Here is a 22,809-nt window from a genome sequence, read left to right as displayed (position 1 = left end):
TAAACAGTATAACAATACTACTAAGATATCAGAGTGCACTCTGTATACTAACGGGGGCCCCCTTTACACTAGATTGCAAGAGTCTCCTGGAGAGTGAGGCCTCACTAGTCTTCACCGGCAAGAAATCATCAGTCAATCCAAGGAAAGTATTTGTAATCCAAGTAAAGGTGATTGATAAACTGTAATCCCCAAGGTAGTTAGTAATTGTAATCCGCACAGGTGAATGAGAGAGTAGATCCTGATGCTTCCCAATAGGAAAACAGCCTAGTACTGTAAAGAGGGCTTAAGGCCTTGTTCACCCACCATGCACTATGTGTAACTGCAGTGTCCAGTGGTCATTTTGGAACTCAGTATGGCCTTCTACTTACCAGTTCGGCAGTCCCGCCCTGGCTCAGTCTAGGTATAAGATAGATGCAGATGTAGATGCTGGATGTCTCTCACCAAATTCCAGGAACTCCGCTCCGCGCTGCAACCAGGCCCCGCTCTGCTTAGCGACTCCCACGGCCTGTCAGGGCGTCCTTCCGCTCCGTCACGCTACCGAGATCCTTCCGCACACATCGCTCGTCTCAGCTCCGGTGTCCACTACTAGGCCTCCAGGCCTACTCCTCTGCGATCCGCAGCAGCTCTTCCCCTCCTTCACAGCACGCTGTCCTCAAGGCAAGAGAGTGAAAGTTGATCCCGCCCCCCTTTATAAAGACACTCCCAGCAGGCTCCGCGAGTCACATTGCTCCCTAGGAGAAGAGTCCTTTTGTATAAGCAGTCTATGGTCCCGGCTCCTCCGGGAACTACATCTCCCACAATTCAAAGGTCACTGTCTTTGCAGAACTTTAATAACAGAACAACAGTCTGAACAACACTAGCCGGTATCATTGGTGGATACTCCCCATACGGGGAGGGTGTCTGTTGATGGATCAGGAGTTTTTTGAGGGTTATACTATCGACCCCACCAGGCATTAGAGTACCCGTATCTATTACGCTGAGTACTTTGTTTCATTACATATTAGGCTCCATGTACACGGGACGTTGTAAATGGCCGTTTAGGAGCAGTTGGGCGTTTTTTTCAGAAGCCCCTGAACCCATCTACATTTTATCTTATGTGTCCATGTACACAGGGTCGTTTACAGTCATTTGCAGGCAGTTGAGTTCAGGGACGTTTTTTGGAAAGCAATTATTTGCGTTCGAACGTCTGTTTCCCGGCGTTTCAAACGCAAAAACGCAACCAAACGCGGCCAAACGCGACCGAACGCGGCCAAACGCGACCGAACGCGATGACCCGCGTTTAACGTTCGCTTTTTTCCATTTTAAAGGGGAATCATTTTTTTGACCTCTAGGAACGGTTCTAAACGCAAACGCCCGCAAACGCCCGCTAAACGCGGGTGCAAACGCGACCTAAGGGACGTTTCAAACGTCCTAAAAATTCCAGCATTCAAAGGGACTTTTAACAACGTCCCGTGTACATGGAGCCTTATTCTGTTGGCACACCAGCTGATATGCTTTATGCCAATCTTTGCTGGTTGATGGCACTTGGTAGCGTACGTGCTTTTTTACCCATTCTATTGTGATGACTCTGATCCTTCATCCACCCTCCTTGTTGGTTACTAACCGTTTTACCCATATCGTCACTGCCTACTGACTATATACAGAATATTGATCCATTAGCTCCTAGAGGAAGCTTAAAGTGGAGTTCCAGCCACGAAAACTTTTTTTCAGTGAACATACCCCTGGGACAGTCAGGGCTAGTACATTCCACAATGACTAGCCTCTGATCTGTCCCGGTTCGCACTTACCAGTGTTGGCGGTAACTAGTTACAAAGTAACTGATTACAGTAACTACATTACTTTTTTTGGTAACTAAGTAATGTAACTAGTTACAATACTAATATTGGTAACTACACTACTTTACTAGGCTATAGGAGGTAACTACACTACTTTACTAGGCTATAGGAAGTAACTACACTACTTTACTAGGCTATAGGAACGCGCTTTCCTGCGTTACCCAAGCCGTGCGATACAATCGTTATTTCGAAGAATAGAGAGGGATGAAGTTTATGACTTTTTGTTGCACTTTATGTTTTATTCTGTTTTTTTTCAGGTTTTGTTCTCATGTTTCCCAAAGCCTGTGTTTATCCAATAAACTCTATGCAGAAAGAGTGTCATGTATCTTCTTCTACACAGCCAATTAAGAAAGAGGAAAGTAAAGTAATAAGTAGTGAAGTTACTTTTCAAATGCAGTAACTAGTAAAGTAATCTCGTTACAATTTACAGAAGTAACTAGTAACTAGTTACATTTTTTGAGTAACTACCCCAACACTGGCACTTACCTACAAGAAGAAATACTCACTTTTAAAATGTCTTCTCCAGCGTTGCCATCTCTGTTTTGGGCAGCTGAAGCCGGCGCGATCCTCTTCCGCGTCTTCTTCTCCCAGAATGCGCCTGCACCGGCCCCTCTCGTCACTTCCGGTGCGACGCCGCATTCCTCCACAGCTTCTGGGCATGCCCAGAAGCTGTTTAGCAGGGAATGCGGCGTCGCCCCGGAAGTGACGAGAGGGGCCGGTGCCGTCGATTCCTGGGAGCGATGACGTTCAGCTCCCAGGAATCATTGCAAGACAGGAAGTGACGGCGGAGCCGCGGCACCGAGGAAGGAAGTGCAGAATAGGTGAGTATTTTCAATCTACAATTACAAGGTGAGTGAAAAAAAAAATGCCTAACTATCCAATTAGTGAAAATACAAGTGCCTAATAAATTATTGTGAATCAGTATATAATCCTTGAGTAAAACTGTGTTCTTATTTGGCTGAAAAATAGTGAGTCACTTCAAATATACCGTGATTACATATAATGAAAAGTTCCAATATGTCTCTATAAATATCAAAAAGTGCTGAGTGCTTATGTTCCAAATAAAATGAATAACTAACCAATAGACTCAATATAAATATTTCTTCAAAATCAATCAAAGGTGCTCTGTGCTTTCTTCAATAAAAATTAATACAACACTGTGTTTCATAATGTCCATATATATAAATCCAAACGATAAGGTGCAATAGTATTCAATATCTTCAAAAGTGCTCTCATGCAAAGAAAAAGTGTTGTGACTTTCTACTTCCACCAGGTGTCACATCTAGGTGCTCTGGACTCTCACCTTAATGAGGTGTATATTGCGCCTATTATATATCACTCGGTCTCCGATTCGATAATTGAAGGTCTTTTTAAAACCGTTCCGATATCCTGTTATGACCACGGGTGTTTCCTGTCTTATCCGTGTCTGGGGGGTTATATACTTTCTAGCGTCCTTGGCTCCTTTAACGTACCTCGGGCTCAGTAAGCACAAAGGGGCATCATGGTGTAGTATATCAAACCAGTTTTATTGTTAAAAAATAGAGCTGCACTTACATTTAGCAGGTCTTTTGTATGCCAAGATAATACAAATACAGCGTTGGGAGCGCTTCGCTCCGATCTCCAACGTCACTTCCGGTAGTCTGGCGGCTCCTCCTGAACTGGAATCATACTGCACTTGATTCTGAATCTGAAGCCTTCTACACAAATCCTACCAGAAACCAATCTTCCTCACATTTCTGCTCCTTGGTCCAAGGGTGGTGACCCCTGAAGCGTTTGCTGCTCTGAAGTTTTCTATTACAGCCTTCCTCAGCCAATTCAACATCACCTGAGCAGACACACCCAGATTGCCCTGGCCCAGGCAATCTGGGTGTGTCTGCTCAGGTGATGTTGAATTGGCTGAGGAAGGCTGTAATAGAAAACTTCAGAGCAGCAAACGCTTCAGGGGTCACCACCCTTGGACCAAGGAGCAGAAATGTGAGGAAGATTGGTTTCTGGTAGGATTTGTGTAGAAGGCTTCAGATTCAGAATCAAGTGCAGTATGATTCCAGTTCAGGAGGAGCCGCCAGACTACCGGAAGTGACGTTGGAGATCGGAGCGAAGCGCTCCCAACGCTGTATTTGTATTATCTTGGCATACAAAAGACCTGCTAAATGTAAGTGCAGCTCTATTTTTTAACAATAAAACTGGTTTGATATACTACACCATGATGCCCCTTTGTGCTTACTGAGCCCGAGGTACGTTAAAGGAGCCAAGGACGCTAGAAAGTATATAACCCCCCAGACACGGATAAGACAGGAAACACCCGTGGTCATAACAGGATATCGGAACGGTTTTAAAAAGACCTTCAATTATCGAATCGGAGACCGAGTGATATATAATAGGCGCAATATACACCTCATTAAGGTGAGAGTCCAGAGCACCTAGATGTGACACCTGGTGGAAGTAGAAAGTCACAACACTTTTTCTTTGCATGAGAGCACTTTTGAAGATATTGAATACTATTGCACCTTATCGTTTGGATTTATATATATGGACATTATGAAACACAGTGTTGTATTAATTTTTATTGAAGAAAGCACAGAGCACCTTTGATTGATTTTGAAGAAATATTTATATTGAGTCTATTGGTTAGTTATTCATTTTATTTGGAACATAAGCACTCAGCACTTTTTGATATTTATAGAGACATATTGGAACTTTTCATTATATGTAATCACGGTATATTTTAAGTGACTCACTATTTTTCAGCCAAATAAGAACACAGTTTTACTCAAGGATTATATACTGATTCACAATAGTTTATTAGGCACTTGTATTTTCACTTCTGAAGCGCGCCACAAATACAAATTAATTTTACCTATATAAACTGGTTTCTGGTACCAGCACCGTGGGGCTGCAGTAAGAAGGAAAATATACACCACCTCAGATAGCGCAGGAACCACCCATACATTTTAAGATTAACTATCCAATTACTTTTCAGGTGAAGGAGACCAAGCGGATGGGCACAGAAAAAAAAGGTCGATTTTGTGCCCGGAACTCCGTTTTAAGGCGAAACATGTCGAGCACTATGGCTCAATGGAACTCTATGACCTATTGTTAAACACATCGTCCGATCTTCCTGGGAAGACAGCATATCTTCCTGTCACCTGTTTATAGGATCGCTTCGATGTGAAGTATCATTGAACTATATTTCCAATTTCTGTTGTATACTTGCCCATCACTTTACCAACAATGTAACTACCAAATCATTTGTTGTATTAATATGTCTCCCTTTATATATGGGATATACTGTTACTATATGTCTTTTGTGACCTTTTGCTGTTGATTTTATATAAATTATTTAATAAAATGTTATATTTTTAAGTATCTAGTGCCTGCAAAGTCCATTTTTCTTTTCTCCCATTTTTTCAGGCTACACTTATATCTGAGAAAAACAAAAGAGGTTTGGGACTTTATATGAGGTGTGCATCCACCCGTAGGTGTAATCCATGAACATAGTATACATGTGCAAAAAAAGGGATAAGCATATGATGAAATCAGGTATTTATTGAAATCTATTAAATAGATAGTAACAATATATAGTCCTAGTTGGAGCATTCATGAGATAACTTTAGTACATAGGTGATATAGTGGAGCCATGGCATACTAGAAACACTAAAAATTTGATTGAATAATAAATATACATGATGGACAAAAACTGATATATATATATATATATATATATACAGAAATCTGGTTGATACATGATAAAAACGACAGAGATTGCATCTTATAATGCTCTACGCGTTTCGTGAGATTCACTTCTTCAGGAGTAGGTGCAATTCATATATCTACAAAAATATATATATATGTGAATAACAATATATCTAACTTTTCATACAGTTAAAACAATACCCATCACTAGTTATATTTACAGATTGACTCAAATTATTGCCCCAGGGGGTTAGGAATGAGGGTCTTCTGGAAAAGTCTATACCGGGAACTGTGGGAGTGATATCTGCAGAGGTAGGTGTAGCCTATAAGGACTGCAGATAAGAGTGACAATCTCCATAGAGGGAATACTAGGCCTTTAACCACTTAAGCCCTGGAAGATCTTACCCTATTCCTGACCAGGGCCTATTTTGCGATTCGGCACTGCGTGACTTTAACGAACAATTGCGCGGTCGTGCAATGCTGTACCTAAACGAATTTGGCGTCCTTTTTTTCCCACAAACAGAGCTTTCTTTTGGTGGTATTTGATCACCTGTGCGATTTTTTGATCATGCGCTATAAACAAAAAAAGAGTGTCAATTTTGCAAAAATAACAATATTTTTCAAATTTTTTTATATGAAATTCCCAAAAAAAAAATGTAAAAATCAAAATTTTTTAACATTTTAGGCCAATTTTTTTTTTTACCATATGTTTGGTAAAAAAAAAAATCGCAAAAAGCGTATTTTGATTGGTTTGCACAAAAGTTATCGCGTTTACTAACAAAGGGAAAGATTTTTGTCATTTTTGTTGTTTTTTTTTTTAGCGCGTAATGGCGGTGATCCGGCGATTTTTTTTGCGGGACTGCGACATTGCGGCGGACAGATCGGACCCTTGACTGACATTTTTGACGCTTTTGGGGTTACCAGTGACATTACTATAGTAATCAGTGCTATATATATGCACTGTTACTGTAAAAATGACACTGGCAGTGAAGGAGTTAACTGTATTGGAGAGGGAGGGGTTAAGTGTGTCCTAGGGGCGTGCTTCTAACTGTGATTGGCTGTGGCTTGATGTGTAAGAACAGTGATCAACGGTCCTACATAGTAGAACCGTATGATCACCATTCTTACACAGGGGAGAATGACAGACGGCTTTGTTTACATTAGTTGCCTGCCTTTCTCCCGAGGTCACGGATGATCGCGAGTGCGCAGGGGGGGGGGGGTTCGTGACCGCGGGTGAGAGCGGGAGCGCGCCTCCGGCGGTGCGCGCTCGCTCCCAAAACCCTCACAGGCTAGCGACGTAGCCCTACGTTACTCTGCCTGTGAGGGGCTGACCGCCGACGTAAATAGTCGTGCGGCAGTCAGCAAGTGGTTAACATGGACCTTAGGCCTAGACCAGAGTCTTCATATATTCATTCAGGTATATTGTTGATAAATATTACTGTTCCATTTGAGTAATCCAAACCATATTCTCAGTGTCCATTAGGTAGCCGTCCATCATTTTCTCGGTCACCCTGTGCCCCTAATAGACATAGGGTAACTAACACATAAGAGGGGCCTGGGGGGGCTGAGAGGGGGATTTCCCAACCTCTCGAAGGTAAGCTGTGTTCCACGGTGCCCCCCAACCAAAGTGACCCCCATCACAACCCCTGTTGGGGGTTTATTGTCCGGGTGGAGATTATCACACCGAGGAATAGACACAGGAAGTTTTGGAATACTTTATGGATTGTTTGCATGCTGTAAGGAAAAAAATGTATTGTACTTACAAGCCTTGCGGACTTTTGTTGAGACGATGTTGATTGCAATGCACGGATGATTTGTTAATATTATTAATATTATTATTATATTACTGAACAGATTTTTATTATTTTTTTGGATCATCTTGGGAAGCACTTTTGATTAAGGTACTTTATTACACTTTATTGATTCATTTAATTATTTTTCTATAAGAATCGATCATTTATAGCTCTGTATGTATTTATTGGCATGTTTTTGCACTTTATTGGTGAATGTATTTTGTTTAATGATTTATTGATATAAATGAATAATGTATTGCACTGTATGAATGTATCGATTTTTTCATTTTCTTTTTTTTATTAATTATAATTCCTATTGATATTGAAACTGAGTTTGAGGCATATTCATTGTATCAAACAGTTTATTTGTATTTTCATAATTATGTATTGATTGGTATAGGTATTAGGTTTATGGGTGTTTATTTAATATCACTGGAACAATGTTAGGTTTTTAGTTATTGTACTAATAAAGGGACAAGTATTGATTGGCTGGATTCGTTTAGGAGCCCTGTAATTATTTTTTTATAAAATCAAAAAAGGTCCTGCGCTAAAAATTAAGTGACTAAATGAATGATATAAATGAGGGATTTGTGAAAGAAGCTGAAAACACTTGATCATAGCAAATCAAACAATATAAGACACAAAATAGTGCAGCGCTATCAAACATGTAGTGTGAACCATGCAAATATAAAATCAACAATGATGTGTTAAATGAAATAACATTAAGTGATAAAGTGAACAGAAAAGTCCATAAATTAATAATCGTGACTCCAAATCAAAAAAGTCCCCAGAGAGGTGGTGTCAGAGCGGAAGGCTTGAATCCTAAGGAGAGATAGGAATACACCCGTGGTATATATATCAAAGTGGCCGCTTACCAGAAATTATTTTTTACCCCTAGGGCCCTGGTGCCCAACCTGCACCCATTGCACTTATTGTTTGGTACATTACATAAAAATCAAAATCTTTGTGGAATTCAATAAAAAGAACCCCCCCCCCTTTTTTTTTTTCTCAGCAGGTTCTCCTGATAGGGAGAGGCTGGATGTGACGTGTGGGGGTGGTCCCCAAAGTTCCTGGTTCCACCATCAAATTTTTGTTATATTGTAAGTTTATTCATGAATTGTATGGGAATTGGAACACAAAGAGATGTCTTAGGCCCCGTTCACATAGGGGCGATCCGACTTCGGGGGGCGACCTCCGAGGTCGCGGTGCGAGCAGCGCGCCGCGACCTCGGAGCGGCCGCCACGGACTTCATAACATTGAAGTCTATGGCGGTCGCCTCCGGGTCGCCCCAAAGAAGCTCCGGACCCTTTTTCTAAGTCGGAGCGACTTGTGTCGCTCTTATTAGAACGGGTCCGCAGCTTCCCTATGGAAGGCGACCTACGGCGACCTGTGAGGCGACCAGGTCGCCTCACAGGTCGCCTTAGTGTGAACGGGGGCTAAATGTGGATATATGTTTCTTTTATTGATACAGTTTTGCAGACCCTGAGGAATCAATGTCCTTGAACCCGCAAAACACCTTGTATATACTTGCCATTGCCCCCCCAAATTTTATCAGCATGCAAGATTTGAAAAACTTATCTTGAAATATAAGTAAAGTAAGGGTGGGGAGGAGGACATAAAACTGTGATAATGCTTATTTTGTAGCAAAATATATTGCTGCGTGATAATGTATGGCCTTTTGATGGCCAGAAGGTTACGTGTTTTAAGGATCTAATGATCAACTTTTTAGATGTGCAGGAATAAAAAATATGAAGTTTTAACCATAGTATGTCCTATATACACTAATCAGCTACAACTTTATCACCACCTACCTAAAAACGAGTAGGTCCCCCTTTTGCCATCAATACAGTCCTGACTAGGGATGATCGAACGGTTTGGGTCGACCATCGGTTCGACCCGAACATTGGGTGTTCAAAATTCGGCCGAATTCCGAACTTTTTGCGGTAAAAGTTTGGAATTCGGCCACCAGAACCGCCCAAAATGCAATGGGACAGGAACTGGGCTTTGAAAGCCCATGCTTGGCCCAGAAACATCAGTAAAATGGGATTGGAGTGACTACGGGGTCCAGAGCCCAATCAGGAGTGAATACGCCCCCCATACGCCCCCCAGTATATAACATAGCCCCGCCAAAACTCTAGCACTGTAATACAGAGGCTGTGGAAGAGAGTGGAAGCATTTGTGTTTCTACTGCTGCTTGTAAAGCTCCAGTGTCATTTTGCAATTATTAGTGTGAGGAAAGGGATATGCAGTGTAGTTAGGGTACTATATACCACTATAGTTAGATTCAAAAAATCTAGTTTTTGTAGGGATAGCTTTAAGTGTCAGGGTGACCGTAGTGTAGTTTAGGTGACCTGACTCTGCCATGTCAGGGTGACCGTAGTGTAGTTTAGGTGACCTGACTCTGCCATGTCAGGGTGACCGTAGTGTAGTTTAGGGTGAACTGACTCTGCCATGTCAGGGTGACCGTAGTGTAGTTTAAGATGAACTGACTCTGCCATGTCAGAGTGACCGAACTCTGCCATGTCAGGGTGACCGTAGTGTAGTTTACGGTGAACTGACTCTGCCATGTCAGGGTGACCGAACTCTGCCATGTCAGGGTGACCCCACTATGCAGATTCTGGGTTAGGGGTATACATATATACATATATATATATATATATATATATATATAAAAACGACAATTTTTAAGAACTTTTTTTTGCCTGATTCATAGTCCCTGGGGCATGACCCAGAACCCTAGGCACTTTTTAGGGAAATTTATTGGGTTTTAGGGCTTCAAAATGGTGTTTTTTGATTCCAGAAGTTTGGGTCCCATTGATTTCAATGGGGTTCTGGAATCCGAACCAAACTTTTGGGAAATTCAGGTGTTCTGGTCGAACCGAACTTTTCAAAAGTTTGATCATCCCTAGTCCTGACCTGTCACGGCATGGACCCCACTAGACCTCTGAAGGTACGCTGCTGTATCTGGCACCAAGCCGTAGTAGCTGATCCTTTATGTCTTGTACGTTGTGAGGTGGGTCCTCCATGGATCAGACTTGTTTATCCAGCACATTCCATAGAATGAATGGACTGAGATCTTTGAGAATTTGGAGGCCAAGTCAACACTTCAAGCTCATTGTGGTGTTCCTTAACCACTTACCGACTGCCAGCAGTACATATACTGCGGCAGGTCGGCTCTGTCCCGCGAAACGACGTAACTATATGTCGCTTTGCGGGACCACTAGTGAGGGGCGCGTGCATGCGCCGATTGGCCAAAGGGGGAGTGTAACGGATCAACTGGCACCCCAACTGGCGACGGATGCTCCTAGTGCTTCCCGAGGGGCTCCAAGCATTCCACCAGACACCATAACCACCGCAGACCCCACGAACCGCGGCAGCTTGGTTGGGGTCTCGCCGTCTCCTACCCACCCTTGACCTACGACAAGGCTCCAGGTTCCAATGGGTGAACCTCTCTTTCCCCAGAGAGTGCAGCAGGAACAGGAACAAGCTCTTACAAGAGTTTAGTGATTATTCAAGGGAGTGTGAAGAGCACAGAAATCCCTTGCAGCAGATTCCCCAAAATAAGAGATTGAGGGTGAAGTAGAACTCAAACTGTTTATTCAAACACATGCACAAAGAGATATACACTGTGGGACAATCCTCCCCCTCCCCCTTAGCAGCCAATCCACATATACTGTACATATACATCCCATAATAAATTGATCTTAAGGCAGACAATAGAACAATGGAATACAGGCACTTACCAATAACAAACCCCACCCATCTCACTATCTAGCAATGGTCTATGAGACACTCCTGCAATGTTCTAGCAATCTGAAAAGTCAAACCATTCATCTTCATACATTTCCTGGGAGATATTGCTGACAAATATTACTTTCCCATCTGAAGCCATTCAAACCATTCTCTCAGCGTCCCCCAAGTATCTGTCCCTCACTCCCAGTGACGGTGAACATCGTCACAGGGAGCCAATCAATGGCTTCTTCAAGAGTATAATGCAAAGAGATCTAAAAATCTGAATAAATGAAAACATGTATAGAAATAATGAATAGATAAAAAAATAAATAAATAAATAAATAATTTTTTTATTAACCACTTAAGCCCCGGAGGATTTGGCTGCTAAACGACCAGGGGGTATTTTGCGATTCAGCACTGCGTGACTTTAATGGGCAATTGCGCGGTCGTGCGACGCTGTACCTAAACGAATTTGGCGTCCTTTTTTTTCCCACAAACAGAGCTTTCTTTTGGTGGTATTTGATCACCTGTGCGATTTTTTGATCATGCGCTATAAACAAAAAAAGAGCGTCAATTTTGCAAAAATAGCAATATTTTTCACATTTTTTTATATGAAATTCCCCCCCAAAAAAATGTAAAAATCAAAATTTTTTAACATTTTCGGCCAATTTGTTTTATGCTACCTATGTTTGGTAAAAAAAATCGCAAAAAGCGTATTTTGATTGGTTTGCGCAAAAGTTATCGCGTTTACTAACAAAGGGAAAGATTTTTGTCATTTTTGTTGTTTTTTTTTTTAACGCGTAATGGCGGCGATCTGCGTTTTTTTTTGCGGTGTTTACACAAGCCGCCTGACTTTCTCCCTCTCCCCTGCTGATCGCAGAGTGGCCGGCGGACATCGGGTCCGCCGGTCACACGCGCGGGGGGGTCCGTGACCACGCGGGAGCGGGAGCGCGCCTCCGGGGGCGCGCGCTCGCTCCCTAGACCCTCACAAGCAAGCGACGTAGACCTACGTCAGTTTGCCTGTGAGGGGCTGACCGCTGACGTAGATAGTCGTGCAGCGGTCGGCAAGTGGTTAAATTAAATACCAGCAAATTAATTACCAGAGGGATGAAGGGGTGGCAGACACAATCCTCACCCTGGGCTGTGGCAAAAAGACCCATCCAAGTCGAGGGGACATCCGGGGGCCAGGTCTAGTGCAGAGTGTAATCCATAGTATAATAACTCTGGGTAAATTCCAACCCATATGAATCAAAAATGTCAAATAACATCCACATGAATGGAGGAGCCAAGGTTTCCCAGAAGAACATTGCCCAAGGCATCACACTGCCTCTACCAGCTTCTCTTCTTACCATCCTGGTACCATTTCTTCTCCAGGTAAGTGATGTAGCCGGCCATCCACGTGTTGTAAAAGAAAATGTAATTCATCAGACCAGACCACCTTTTTCCATTGCTCTGTGATCCAGTTCTGATTCTGACAAGCCCATTGTAGGCACTTTTAGCCGTGGACACGGGTCAGCATGGACACCCTGACCCAGAGGCGTAACTAGAACCTTCAGGGCCCTGATGCAAGAAACCATGAAGGGCCCCCCAGACCCCTGGCCGGGGCCCTTACCTTCAAGCCCAGGGCTCTTCCCTATATCCTGGGGCTCTTTACACTCGTTGCATGGCCTTTTATTACGGTCCCGCAGCAGGATTCTTTCACAAGTTCTGCAGTGGGCCCCCTTCCTGCAATCTTGGGGCCTCCCCACAGTGGTGCAATGCCAGGGTCCGGTTGCAAGTGTGACCTTTGCAATCCTGGAAGTTCACCCACTGGTTTGCTACCGGGCCCCCTGGAGCATGGGGCCCGGTAGCGATTGCAACCCCTGCAACCCCTGTAGTTACGCCCCTGCCCTGACCGGTCTGCGGCTACACCGCCCCATACACAGCAAACTGCGATGCCCATTTTTTTGCATGTTTACTTGCTGTCTAATATATCCCATCCACTTTCAGGTGCTATTGTAATGAGATACTGGGGGAGATTTTCTAAAACTGGAGCACTCAGAATCTGGTGCAGCTGTGCATGGCAGCCAATCAGCTTCTAACTTCAGCTTGTTCAATTAGGCCCCTTTCACACAGGCGGACCGTTCAGATCCGCCTGTCCGTTTTTTTGGCGGATCTGAACGGTCCCCCCATGCATTCCTATGGGGCATCGGATGGCAGCGGAGACATGTCCGCTGACATCCGACCCGATCCGATTCGTCAAATCTGGACGGATGGAAACCCTATTTTCCATCCGTCCAGCGGATCGGATCGGACGGGATCAGATGAGAACGGACCGACGGTCTGTTCCCATCCGATTTCCCCCATAGAGATGCATGGGGAACTGACAGCCGTGTCTCCGCACACAGCGCGGAGACACAGCTGTCATCCTTCTGCTCAGCGGGGGATCGGAGGCTCGATGGACGGATAGTGTGAAAGGGACCTTAAGCTTTCACAATAAAACCTGGAAGCCAATTGGTTTCTATGCAGAGCTGCAGTGCCGGAACAAGGCCATCCAGCGCCCAGAGCAAAAAATCCAAACTGCAACCGCCCCCCCCCACCCCCTTCCCTTAGGGTTAGGTTTTGGACAGCTTCCCCTCCTGCCCACCCCTTGTCCTGGCCCTGGATGCCCCTAAGCCTCACGTGATACCACAGTGCCCAGGGCAGCTTCCCCTCATGCTCACACCTTGTCCCGGCTCTGGATGCTCCCAAGCCTCACATTATACAACAGTGTCCAGGGCAGCCTCCCCTCCTGCCCACCCCTTGTCCCGGCCCTGGATAACCCAAAACCTCACATGATACCACAGTGTCCAGGGCAGCTGCCCCTCCAGCTCACCCCTTGTCCCGGCCCTGGATGCCCCAAACCTCACATGATACCACAGTGACCAGGGCAGCTGCCTCTTCTGCTCACTTCCTGTCCCAGCCCTGGATGCCTCCAAACCTCACATGATACCAGAGTGTCCAGGGCAGCTTCCCCTCCAGCTCACCCCTTTTTCCAGCCCTGGATGCCCCAAAACTCATATTATACCACACTGTCCAGGACAGCTGCCCCTTCTGCTCACCCCTTGTCCCGGCCCTGGATGCCCAACCTAACATGATACCACAGTGTCCAGGGCAGCTGCCTCTCCTGCTCACCCCTTGACCCAGCCCTGTATGCCCCCAAACCTAACATGATACCACAGTGCCCAGGGTAGCTGTCCCTCCTGCCCACCCCTTGTCCCGGCCCGACAGAGCTTTACAGGATTTTGCATGCTCTGGTTTTAGTAAATCCTTCCCAATCAATGTTATTCACTTAACCGATAATTGGTCATAAAGTTATTCCTAATTGTTGTATGGGGGTGGGGTACCCTAAAAGTCCCAAAAATGTAGAGCAAAGCAATACAGACAGTGAAAACTGTGGTGGTCCCTTACATTGGTGGCCATTGTAGGTGGAAGATCATTCTGCCATAGCTTTCCTCTCAAGGAACCCCTAGCAACCCATGGAGGACCCACCAGCATTTCTATGGAACCCTGGGTGAGAAAGGCCAAGTACAAAGACCCCCGCTTTACAAGGCCTGTCCAAGGGAGGCCTGTGCTGTTCTGCATGACAGCAAGGTGCAGTGTGGTATGGCAGGCTAAGAACCTCCAAGGTCTGAGTAAGGCTGGGCCCACACTAGCTGCGGCTGCGGCTCACAGCAGGGGGTCTGGTGCGTCCCTGTTCACCGTTTAAGGTGCGAATCAGGTCTGAACTTTTGTCTGAAATGAACCAGAAGACACACAAGACCCTTCAGCATTTCGAACTGTGGTTGCCCCAGAGCTGTGTGAACCAGCTTTATTGAGAGCCGGTCACACTCTCCTGTTATAGGGTGGGAAACCCTCATCTAATTCGCATAAATGTAAACCCAGCCTGAGGCAATAAAGTTATATTGTAGATGTAGCCGGGAGCGGACTACAGTTACTGTATCTGATATTGCAGACTTGTTCTCTGCTCTCCGAGATTGTTTCTGTTCTCCTCTAGTGCTGGTCTCAGATTTCATGCATCATAATCCGGAGACTGGAAGAGAGCATTATGGGAACTGTAGTCTTTTGGAAAGATTTTACTGCAATGCTGACCTGTCTATGGACTGCACCTCCCAGCAGGAGAAAATTGTGGGAGAGACTATAAAAGGATCTGCTGACCAGGCCCACGCTCTATTGCTTCCCGGGATCCATCGGTCTGCCGCAGAGAAAGACAGGACTTCGTCCTACTGGACAACACCCAGCTATCTGGAGACTCGGCCCAGGCTGGGCAGTTGACGCTCGATACGTCCCGGACATCCCTGCAGCATCACTGATCGTACCGGAGTCGCTAAGACTCACTGAATCAGCAGAGCACAGCCACCTCAGTGTGTCACAGTGTGAGGAATAGGCTTTGCTTGGTCTTCTGGAAGTTGTAACAGGGACATCAGGATTGGTGAGAGAGCACCTGCTCAGAGTTCAGTTTACAACTACTGCATCTCCTGAACACTGCATACAGAGACCCTACATTTGGATCAGTTATCAGTTAGTGGATCATCATTAAATCAGAACCAGCTATCTCGCATTGCTTGCTTTACCTTGTGCTACATTTGGGAATCACTTGTCTTTTGAGCTCCAACTGCCGGTGAAGATAATAGCAAGGCCTTGCATTCTGAATATTGCTATCTTATTGCTCTTTTTTTTTTCATATATGTATATATATATATATATATATATATTTTTTTTTTTAATTGGATTTTTTACATTTACAAACAGATCGGCTTTTAGGCCCCGATAACATGACAGATAGGGGGGGTAAGGGGTAGAGAAGGGGCATATTTTCTTTTCAAGACTTTGCAATATACGAGCTATCACTGAGCTCAGGAGGGGCAAGCATGCCATATGATAATGTGAAGTACACTTGCAAGGCAGGGGGTGAGCAAGGGGAAAGGGTATTGGGTCTAAGCCTTGACGATTAGGGTGGCGAGTGTCCATAAAGGTCTTAGATATCAGAAAGTGGAATATAAAAGGGGGGCAAGTGTCTGTGGCGGTAATCCTTAGAAGAATAAAAGTAGGGTCGAAGAGAGTTCTGGTATGATGTTACACAGTTCAGAGGTGGTGACTGGTGTTTAAGTGGGGATGCCTTTGGACTTTAAAAGTTCACATTTGGAAGTATCTTTGTGATGTAAGGGTCCCATTTATGATGGAAAGTGGAGGGTTTCCGACCATGCGAAAGAGGAAGGTCCAGCGTGTCTCAATGTAGTAGCATCAACAGAATGTTTTTTACGTCTTTGATAGTAGGGGGAGAGGTTGCGGCCCATTATCTTGTTGCTCTTAAAAGGGACACACAACTTGTACCTAAACTCCCTTATCTCTCATTAGGATACGGGTATTATAGGCCGGCCTGGGATTCCCCTTTAGTAGGAGTATTCCATATAGCAGTTCATAGCTCCTAAGAGATTTATTCACTTACTGTTTGACACTGTGTACATTGGTGTTATTTGCTTGGTATTATTTATGGTTACTTATTTGTTCTTTTAGTATTATTTCAACTGAGTGCTGGTGGTTTATCAAGCGCTTAGGTAAAAAAGACCTTTTTTAAGCATTTCTTTTGAGTAAAGTAAACCTAAAGAGTTAAAACAGATTAGCATTGTGTCATTTAAAGGTATACACAACATGTCTGAACCTAGGGTGTCAAGAGGGCTGGACGGTTCACAGGGTCAAAGCGGCACAGAAGAACACGCAGCTAAAAGCAACCCCCAAGGGGGCAGTGTTACATAGAAAAGTGCAACACACTTGTTCAGGTCTGGGGGGTAGGCACCCCTGACTGGAACCACTTATAAACCATGACAGCTGTGCAGGGGAGGACTGGGCCAGGGGGCAGGAGGGCAATTGCCCCCTGGGCTGCTGGGATGCCCTGTAGAAAGGCTGAACTGCTTCTGCCACAGACATGCCCAAATTATTCCTGGTGAAGAGAAGTAAAAAGTCCCCGCTGCTGACTTACTGAGTGCGGGATGAAGACAAGGACAGAGCTCAGCCCCCCAGCATGAATAGTGTAAATAGTGTCTGAGAAGAAGCCGGTTCCATACCCCACTGGAGACTCTCCCCCAGGCAGCCCCAACCGAGCTGTCCCAGCTCCCCTCAACCGCCCCCTGCTGGCCAGGTTGGAAACCCAGATTTGGCCGGTGGGTAGAGAGTACCTGGAGTGGAGCTTCAGCCTGGAATGGGGGTCAGAAGGAGGCCAGGAAGAAGTGGGAGGGGGGCCGAGTCACTGCACCATGGGCCTCTGTAATGTACTTGCCTCCAGGGCCGAAAGTTGCCAGTCAGCCCCTGCAGCTGTGTGAAGATTTGAGAATGCTGACATCTTCTGAGTTGAGGAGCAGGGTGCGGCCTGGCTGGCCCACTATCACGTACCTGGTAGAAGAAGCCTGATATGATGAGGAAGGCCTCTCTTACGCCCCTGATAGTGTAGACAGGAGGTACAGGAATACAGAGTAGCACGAATGCCTGTAAGTCTTGCTGGAAGCAGGGCAAGTGTCCACGCTGGGCAGGAGAAGTCACCAGAAGGTTTCAGCATGCAGGTAAGTAGGCAAACGGCTGGTGCTGGCGACAGCAGGCAGAGTAGCAAAGTCAGACTAGCCGGGTCATACACAGACGGGATGGATCGGGTACATGGTATAGACATGACTAGCGTAGAACAGATGTCCTTATCAAACCTGGCTGAAACGGCCAACCCACCACCCGCTTGCACCCTTTTCCCTTTACCTTATCCCAATAATCGAGACGACACCGTAAGTGGAATAAAATTGGCCATAGCAGCCCTTTTATTAACCAATTTCAAATTAAATTAACATAAATTAACATAAAGGAAAAAACCATTCCTTAAAACAGAAACGTCAAAAACAGTTAAAGCTTTTGTTGGTCTTTGAGGCCCCCCATTTTAATGTTCAGATAAATACTACACTGCGGGCCCACTTAAACATAATAGGCCTCCAGCCGCAAAACTCCAGCTCTGAAACAACACTCTACCCGCAGTGTACCCATGTTTCCTTCCAGTCAACTAACCTCAACTGGAACGCACCAGAGGGAACCTACCACCAGTGGGTCCCGAACCATTATCTTGCCTTAAAGGTTCTTGCACCTGCCAGCAAAGACCAACAAAAAGACGCCACCGCACGCCAAGGGTGAAGCCTTACCCTTGAGTGCCCCTCCACACCCCCAATGCCCTCTGAATACCGTCCTGCAACCCCAGAGCCCACAAGTCAGTCCCCACGGCATTTGGGTGCACCCCATCGCCCCGCAAGTACCTCCAGGTCTCAACCTCCAACTCCAGGTGCCTAACGACCACGCCCCCATTGCGACATACAAATTTTCCCACCGCCTTGTTAACCTTAATGCGGGCCCTGTTGACACGCTCCACCGACCTGGCCAAACGCCAGGAAGTACGGGCGACTATGTCAGACCAGACGATGATCAGGTCCGGGTAGGACACACGGAGACGCAGGAAATCCACTTTTATGTCCCGTATAAGTTCCCGCATGGACCTAACCGCCAGATCATTACCCCCCACATGAAGCACCAGCACATCCGGATGCCTGTCCCACCGAGCAAATTTATAAACCTCCGGCACCACTCTGCTCCATATCATACCCGGCACCCCCAGCCAGCGGACGCAAACTTCCTCTCTGGTAAAACCTAGCTGTCTACCACCGGGACGGACATCTGCTCGCCTGGCACCCCAAAACACATAGGAGTGTCCAAATATCCAGACGAGGCACGGTTCACCTGAAAGAAACAAAACAAAAGGCAAAATAACAGCAAACCCCTCGCAGGTTCCACGTACGAACACAGACGCACATAACAAATCCCCAACGACAATCACAACAGATGAGGACGAACATACAAGGAAAACCTCTTCGAATCCCACCTTCCAATGCGCTTCACCGCATCCTCATCCAACCCCCATCGGGCGGCCTCCGTGGCCGCCCCAATGCGGAAGGAGTGTGAGGCATAGCATTTCGCATCCAAACCCAGGACACGCAAACACTTACGGAACACCCCGATGAACTGATATCGGGACAAGGAAGCCCCATCAGCATGCACCAACAACGAGCCCCCCACCTGTGGCCGTACGGCCAAAAAAGCACGCGCAGCGCTAACAGGGCACAAAGGCGATGCCGGCATTGCAAACAAACGGACCCGCACGCCCCTACACAACTGATCCGTTTTTGACCGACGGAGCAAAATGTGAACCTCCTCCCCCCGGCAGGATACATCCTGCACCAACAGGCCCCCCGACACTCCCTTAGAGGGGCTCACCAATTCCCCAATCCGAAAGGCCCCAAAAAAACGCTAGGCAGAACGCTGCCCGAAAAAGGAGGACTTCATAATCAGAAAAACACAGCGCCCCCAATGTGGCGGAAACATCCAGCAGGAGGGGAAAGGATACAGGGCGCCTACCGTCCTTACGGCGATGGGCCCGCCCATACCCCTTCAGAGCTTGCCGAACAACGAAGTCCTTTGTAAAATCGTGACTACCCTGCAACTTAAACAAGAAGGCCAGGCCGGCCAACTTGCGAGCCACGGCAGACGCCAACCCACCCTTCTCAAACTGTCGCGCCAGAAAGTAAAGAACCACCCACCGAACCGCCGGATCCCCGCTGTCCAGCTCCGCCAAACGCAGCACCTCCCACCACTCGAGCCACACTTTGGAATATGCTGACCACGTAGCCTCACTCACAGACCGTTGAATCCAGCCGGCGAGGACCCCAAGGCAATCTTCCACAGCCAATCGGGACACGGGACCCCTTGTTGCTCCGCCTCCGGCACCAGCTCCCGAAACCGTTCCCACTGAAAGCGAGACAAGGCGTCAGCCACCGTGTTGACCACCCCCGGAATGTGCACAGCATAAAGAAAAATGTTCAATTTAAGACAACGCAACACCAATTGCCGCAGCAGCCGAACCACCGGCTGCGAGGAAGCCGAGGAGCGGTTAATCACCTGCACCACTGGTATGTTATCGCAGTGCAGACGAATCCTCAAATCCCGGAATGCGTCCCCCCAAATCTCCATGGCGAGCACCACCGGAAACAGTTCCAAAAGTACCATGTTCCGAAGGAGACTAGCCTCCGACCATGACGAAGGCCAAGGCGCCGCGCTCCACCGCCTACGATAGAAAGCCCCATACCCAGTGGAACCCCCCGCGTCCGTGTACAGCTCCAGGTCAAAATTGCTGACCGGCCCAGCCATCCACAAAGCCCTCCATTGTAGTCGACCAAGAAACTGTGCCACAGCCTCAGGTCCTCCCTATGGTCCCTGTTGAGGCGGATAAAGTGCGCGGGCGATGTTACTCCCGCCGTGGCCGCCGACAGCCGCCTACAAAAAACCCGACCCATCGGCAAAATCCGGCACGCAAAGTTCAGCTTGCCCAGCAACGACTGCAAGCAGCGAAGTTGGATCTTGTGAAGGCCTAAGACAGCCCGAATCTCCGACTTAAGAGCCGAAAGCTTGTCCTCCGGCAAGCGACATTCCATAGCGTCGGAATCTACCACAATGCCCAAGAAGCTCAGCATCGTGGTCGGGCCCTCCGTTTTTTCCGGCGCCAGCGGGATCCCAAACTGCACCGCAATGTGCTGCAACGTAGCAAGAAGCACGGCACACACGTTGGAGGAAGGCGGACCCACGCAAAGGAAATTATCCAAATAATGAATGAGGGAATTCGTCCCGGACACATCCCGAACCACCCACTCCACAAAAGAGCTGAACTTCTAAAACAACGCGCAAGAAATGGAACAACCCATAGGGAGGCAACGGTCTACATAATAAGCCCCCTGCCACCGGCAACCCAACAGATGAAAACTATCAGGGTGAACCGGAAGCAGCCTAAAGGCGGCTTCAATATCCGCCTTTGCCATGAGCGCCCCCCGCCCGTAGCGCCGAACCCAAAACACTGCCGCATCGAAAGGCGTATAAGCCACTGCGCAGGCTGCCGAATCAATCGCATCATTCACCGACCCCCCCTTCGGGAAAGAGAGATGGTGAATGAGACGAAACTTATTGACCTCCTTTTTGGGCACCACCCCCAGCGGAGAAACCACCAAATTCGGCAATGGAGGATCGGGAAAGGGGCCACCCATCCGACCCAACGCCACCTCCTTCGCCAGCTTGTCGGACACCACCGCAGTATGCTGCAGTGCGGACCGCAAATTCCGCGCATGAGGGGGAATGGTAGTCATGGAGCAGGGAATACGAAAACCCTCCGAAAAACCGGCCTCTAAAAGTTGGGCCGCTGCCCTATCCGGGTATCTACTTAGAAAAGGTAGCATCTTTTCCAATATCACCGGCGTCGTCCCTTTTATGACCAGGCTCCCCGGAGAGTCCCTTACCCCGTTTGAAACAGCGGGACAACGGATGGGCACCCCCGCAACCCGAGCATTCGTGCTTGTAGCGACAGGACCCCCCGAACTTACAGGAACCCTCGTTGAATTGCCAACAGCAACCCCGCCGCTTTGTGACCGACTGCCCAGGGGAAGAAGGACCGCCGGCCCCCCCTGGAAAAAACTGCTGGGGGGCCCGTGCCGACGACATAAGCCGCATCCAGAGGCTAATGTCTTTGTGGTCCCAACGCAGAGATTGCCGAATGGCCTTCCACTGACGGAACTGTTCATCATACCGCAGCCACGCCGTACCCCCATACACCCTGTAAGCCTCACCAATAGCATCCAAGTAACAGAAGAGAGCCGAACAATGTTCGGGGTTCTTTTCCCCAATCACACTAGCCAGAATCGCGAACGCCTGCAACCAGTTAGCGAAAGTGCGGGGGATTAACCTATACCGCCGCTTCTCCTCATCCTCCTTTTTGTTCTCCTCCGGCTTGAGCCTATCCAAGTTAAATTTCTCCAGCGGCAAAAGAGTAAAGATTTCCACGTACTCGCCTTTGACAATCTTTTCCCGGACCTCCGCCTTCAGATGCGCACCCAACGGTCCCTCGAAGCAGACGTAGACTTCGCACCTCGCCGAGTCGTCCAATCGGACCGTGTCCCCCTTCTTAGCACCGTCCCCAACTACAGCCCCCTTTTCTGACCCCCCAGCGGCGTCCCCCACCGATGGGGAAGCGGCCGCAGGTGACGGCTCAACCGCCGCGGCCTGCACACCAACCGCCCCCTGAGCCCCAGGCGCTGGCGCAAGCCCCGCCATCACCCCCCCAGAGGCTGCCCAGGGGTGGTCCCGCCAGCCGCTGCTCCGGAAGCCCTCTCAGCTTGGCCGCTCACAGTCGCCTCCTCGTCCGAAACCGACAGCTCGCCTTCTGACCGATCCATCGCAGGTGGGGAAACCTCATCGGAGGGCCGTGCGGGGGGCCTGCCCCCGTTTCCCCACGAACCGTGCTGTCGTCCTTCGGCTCCACGCACACCGGTCCCGCCTCCAGCTGATGTTCCGGCAGCACGCCCCGAGCCTGGAGCGCCCGCTGTGGCACGACCCGTGCCTCCCCGCCGATCTGAAGCCCTGGGCCTAGAGGGTCTCTGGAACCTATGGGGGCTGCCGGCCAAAGCACCGGAGGGCCCGGCAGCCGCATCACTGCTCCTCCCCCGCCGAGACTCCTCCCCAACGCCAATAACCTCAGGGGAGGAGTCCGCAGTTCTGCCCGACTGCCGCTCAGGGGGAGGGGGAGGGGAAACTGAGGCACGCCTGCCCCTCCCACCCCTCGAGCTCCGCTGTTGCTGAGGATTCCTCCCAGCCGCGCCGCCGGCCGAAGCAGTGGCACG

The 22,809-nt window shown here is 47.8% G+C and overlaps 2 protein-coding genes across 2 annotated transcripts; both read right to left on the bottom strand.

Moving 5' to 3' along the window:
* Positions 1 to 18,239: 18,239 nt before the first annotated feature.
* On the bottom strand, positions 18,240 to 20,155 carry LOC309552486 (uncharacterized protein; the record flags this gene model as incomplete). Its single annotated transcript, XM_082253457.1, has 2 exons — positions 18,240 to 18,832; positions 19,792 to 20,155. 2 exons carry the CDS (start codon positions 20,153 to 20,155, stop codon positions 18,240 to 18,242), a joined length of 957 nt encoding a protein of 318 aa, XP_082109583.1.
* Positions 20,156 to 21,352: 1,197 nt separating this feature from the next.
* Positions 21,353 to 22,243, bottom strand: LOC309552485 (uncharacterized protein; the record flags this gene model as incomplete). Its single annotated transcript, XM_082253456.1, has 1 exon — positions 21,353 to 22,243. The coding sequence occupies one exon, from the start codon at positions 22,241 to 22,243 to the stop codon at positions 21,353 to 21,355; it is 891 nt and encodes a 296-aa protein (XP_082109582.1).
* Between the last annotated feature and the right edge of the window lie 566 nt (positions 22,244 to 22,809).

The sequence above is a fragment of the Pelophylax lessonae genome (genome assembly GCF_965119305.1).
Source record: "Pelophylax lessonae genome assembly, chromosome: 4".
Classification (NCBI taxonomy): domain Eukaryota; kingdom Metazoa; phylum Chordata; class Amphibia; order Anura; family Ranidae; genus Pelophylax; species Pelophylax lessonae.
This window is presented reverse-complemented; position numbering and strand designations above follow the sequence as displayed.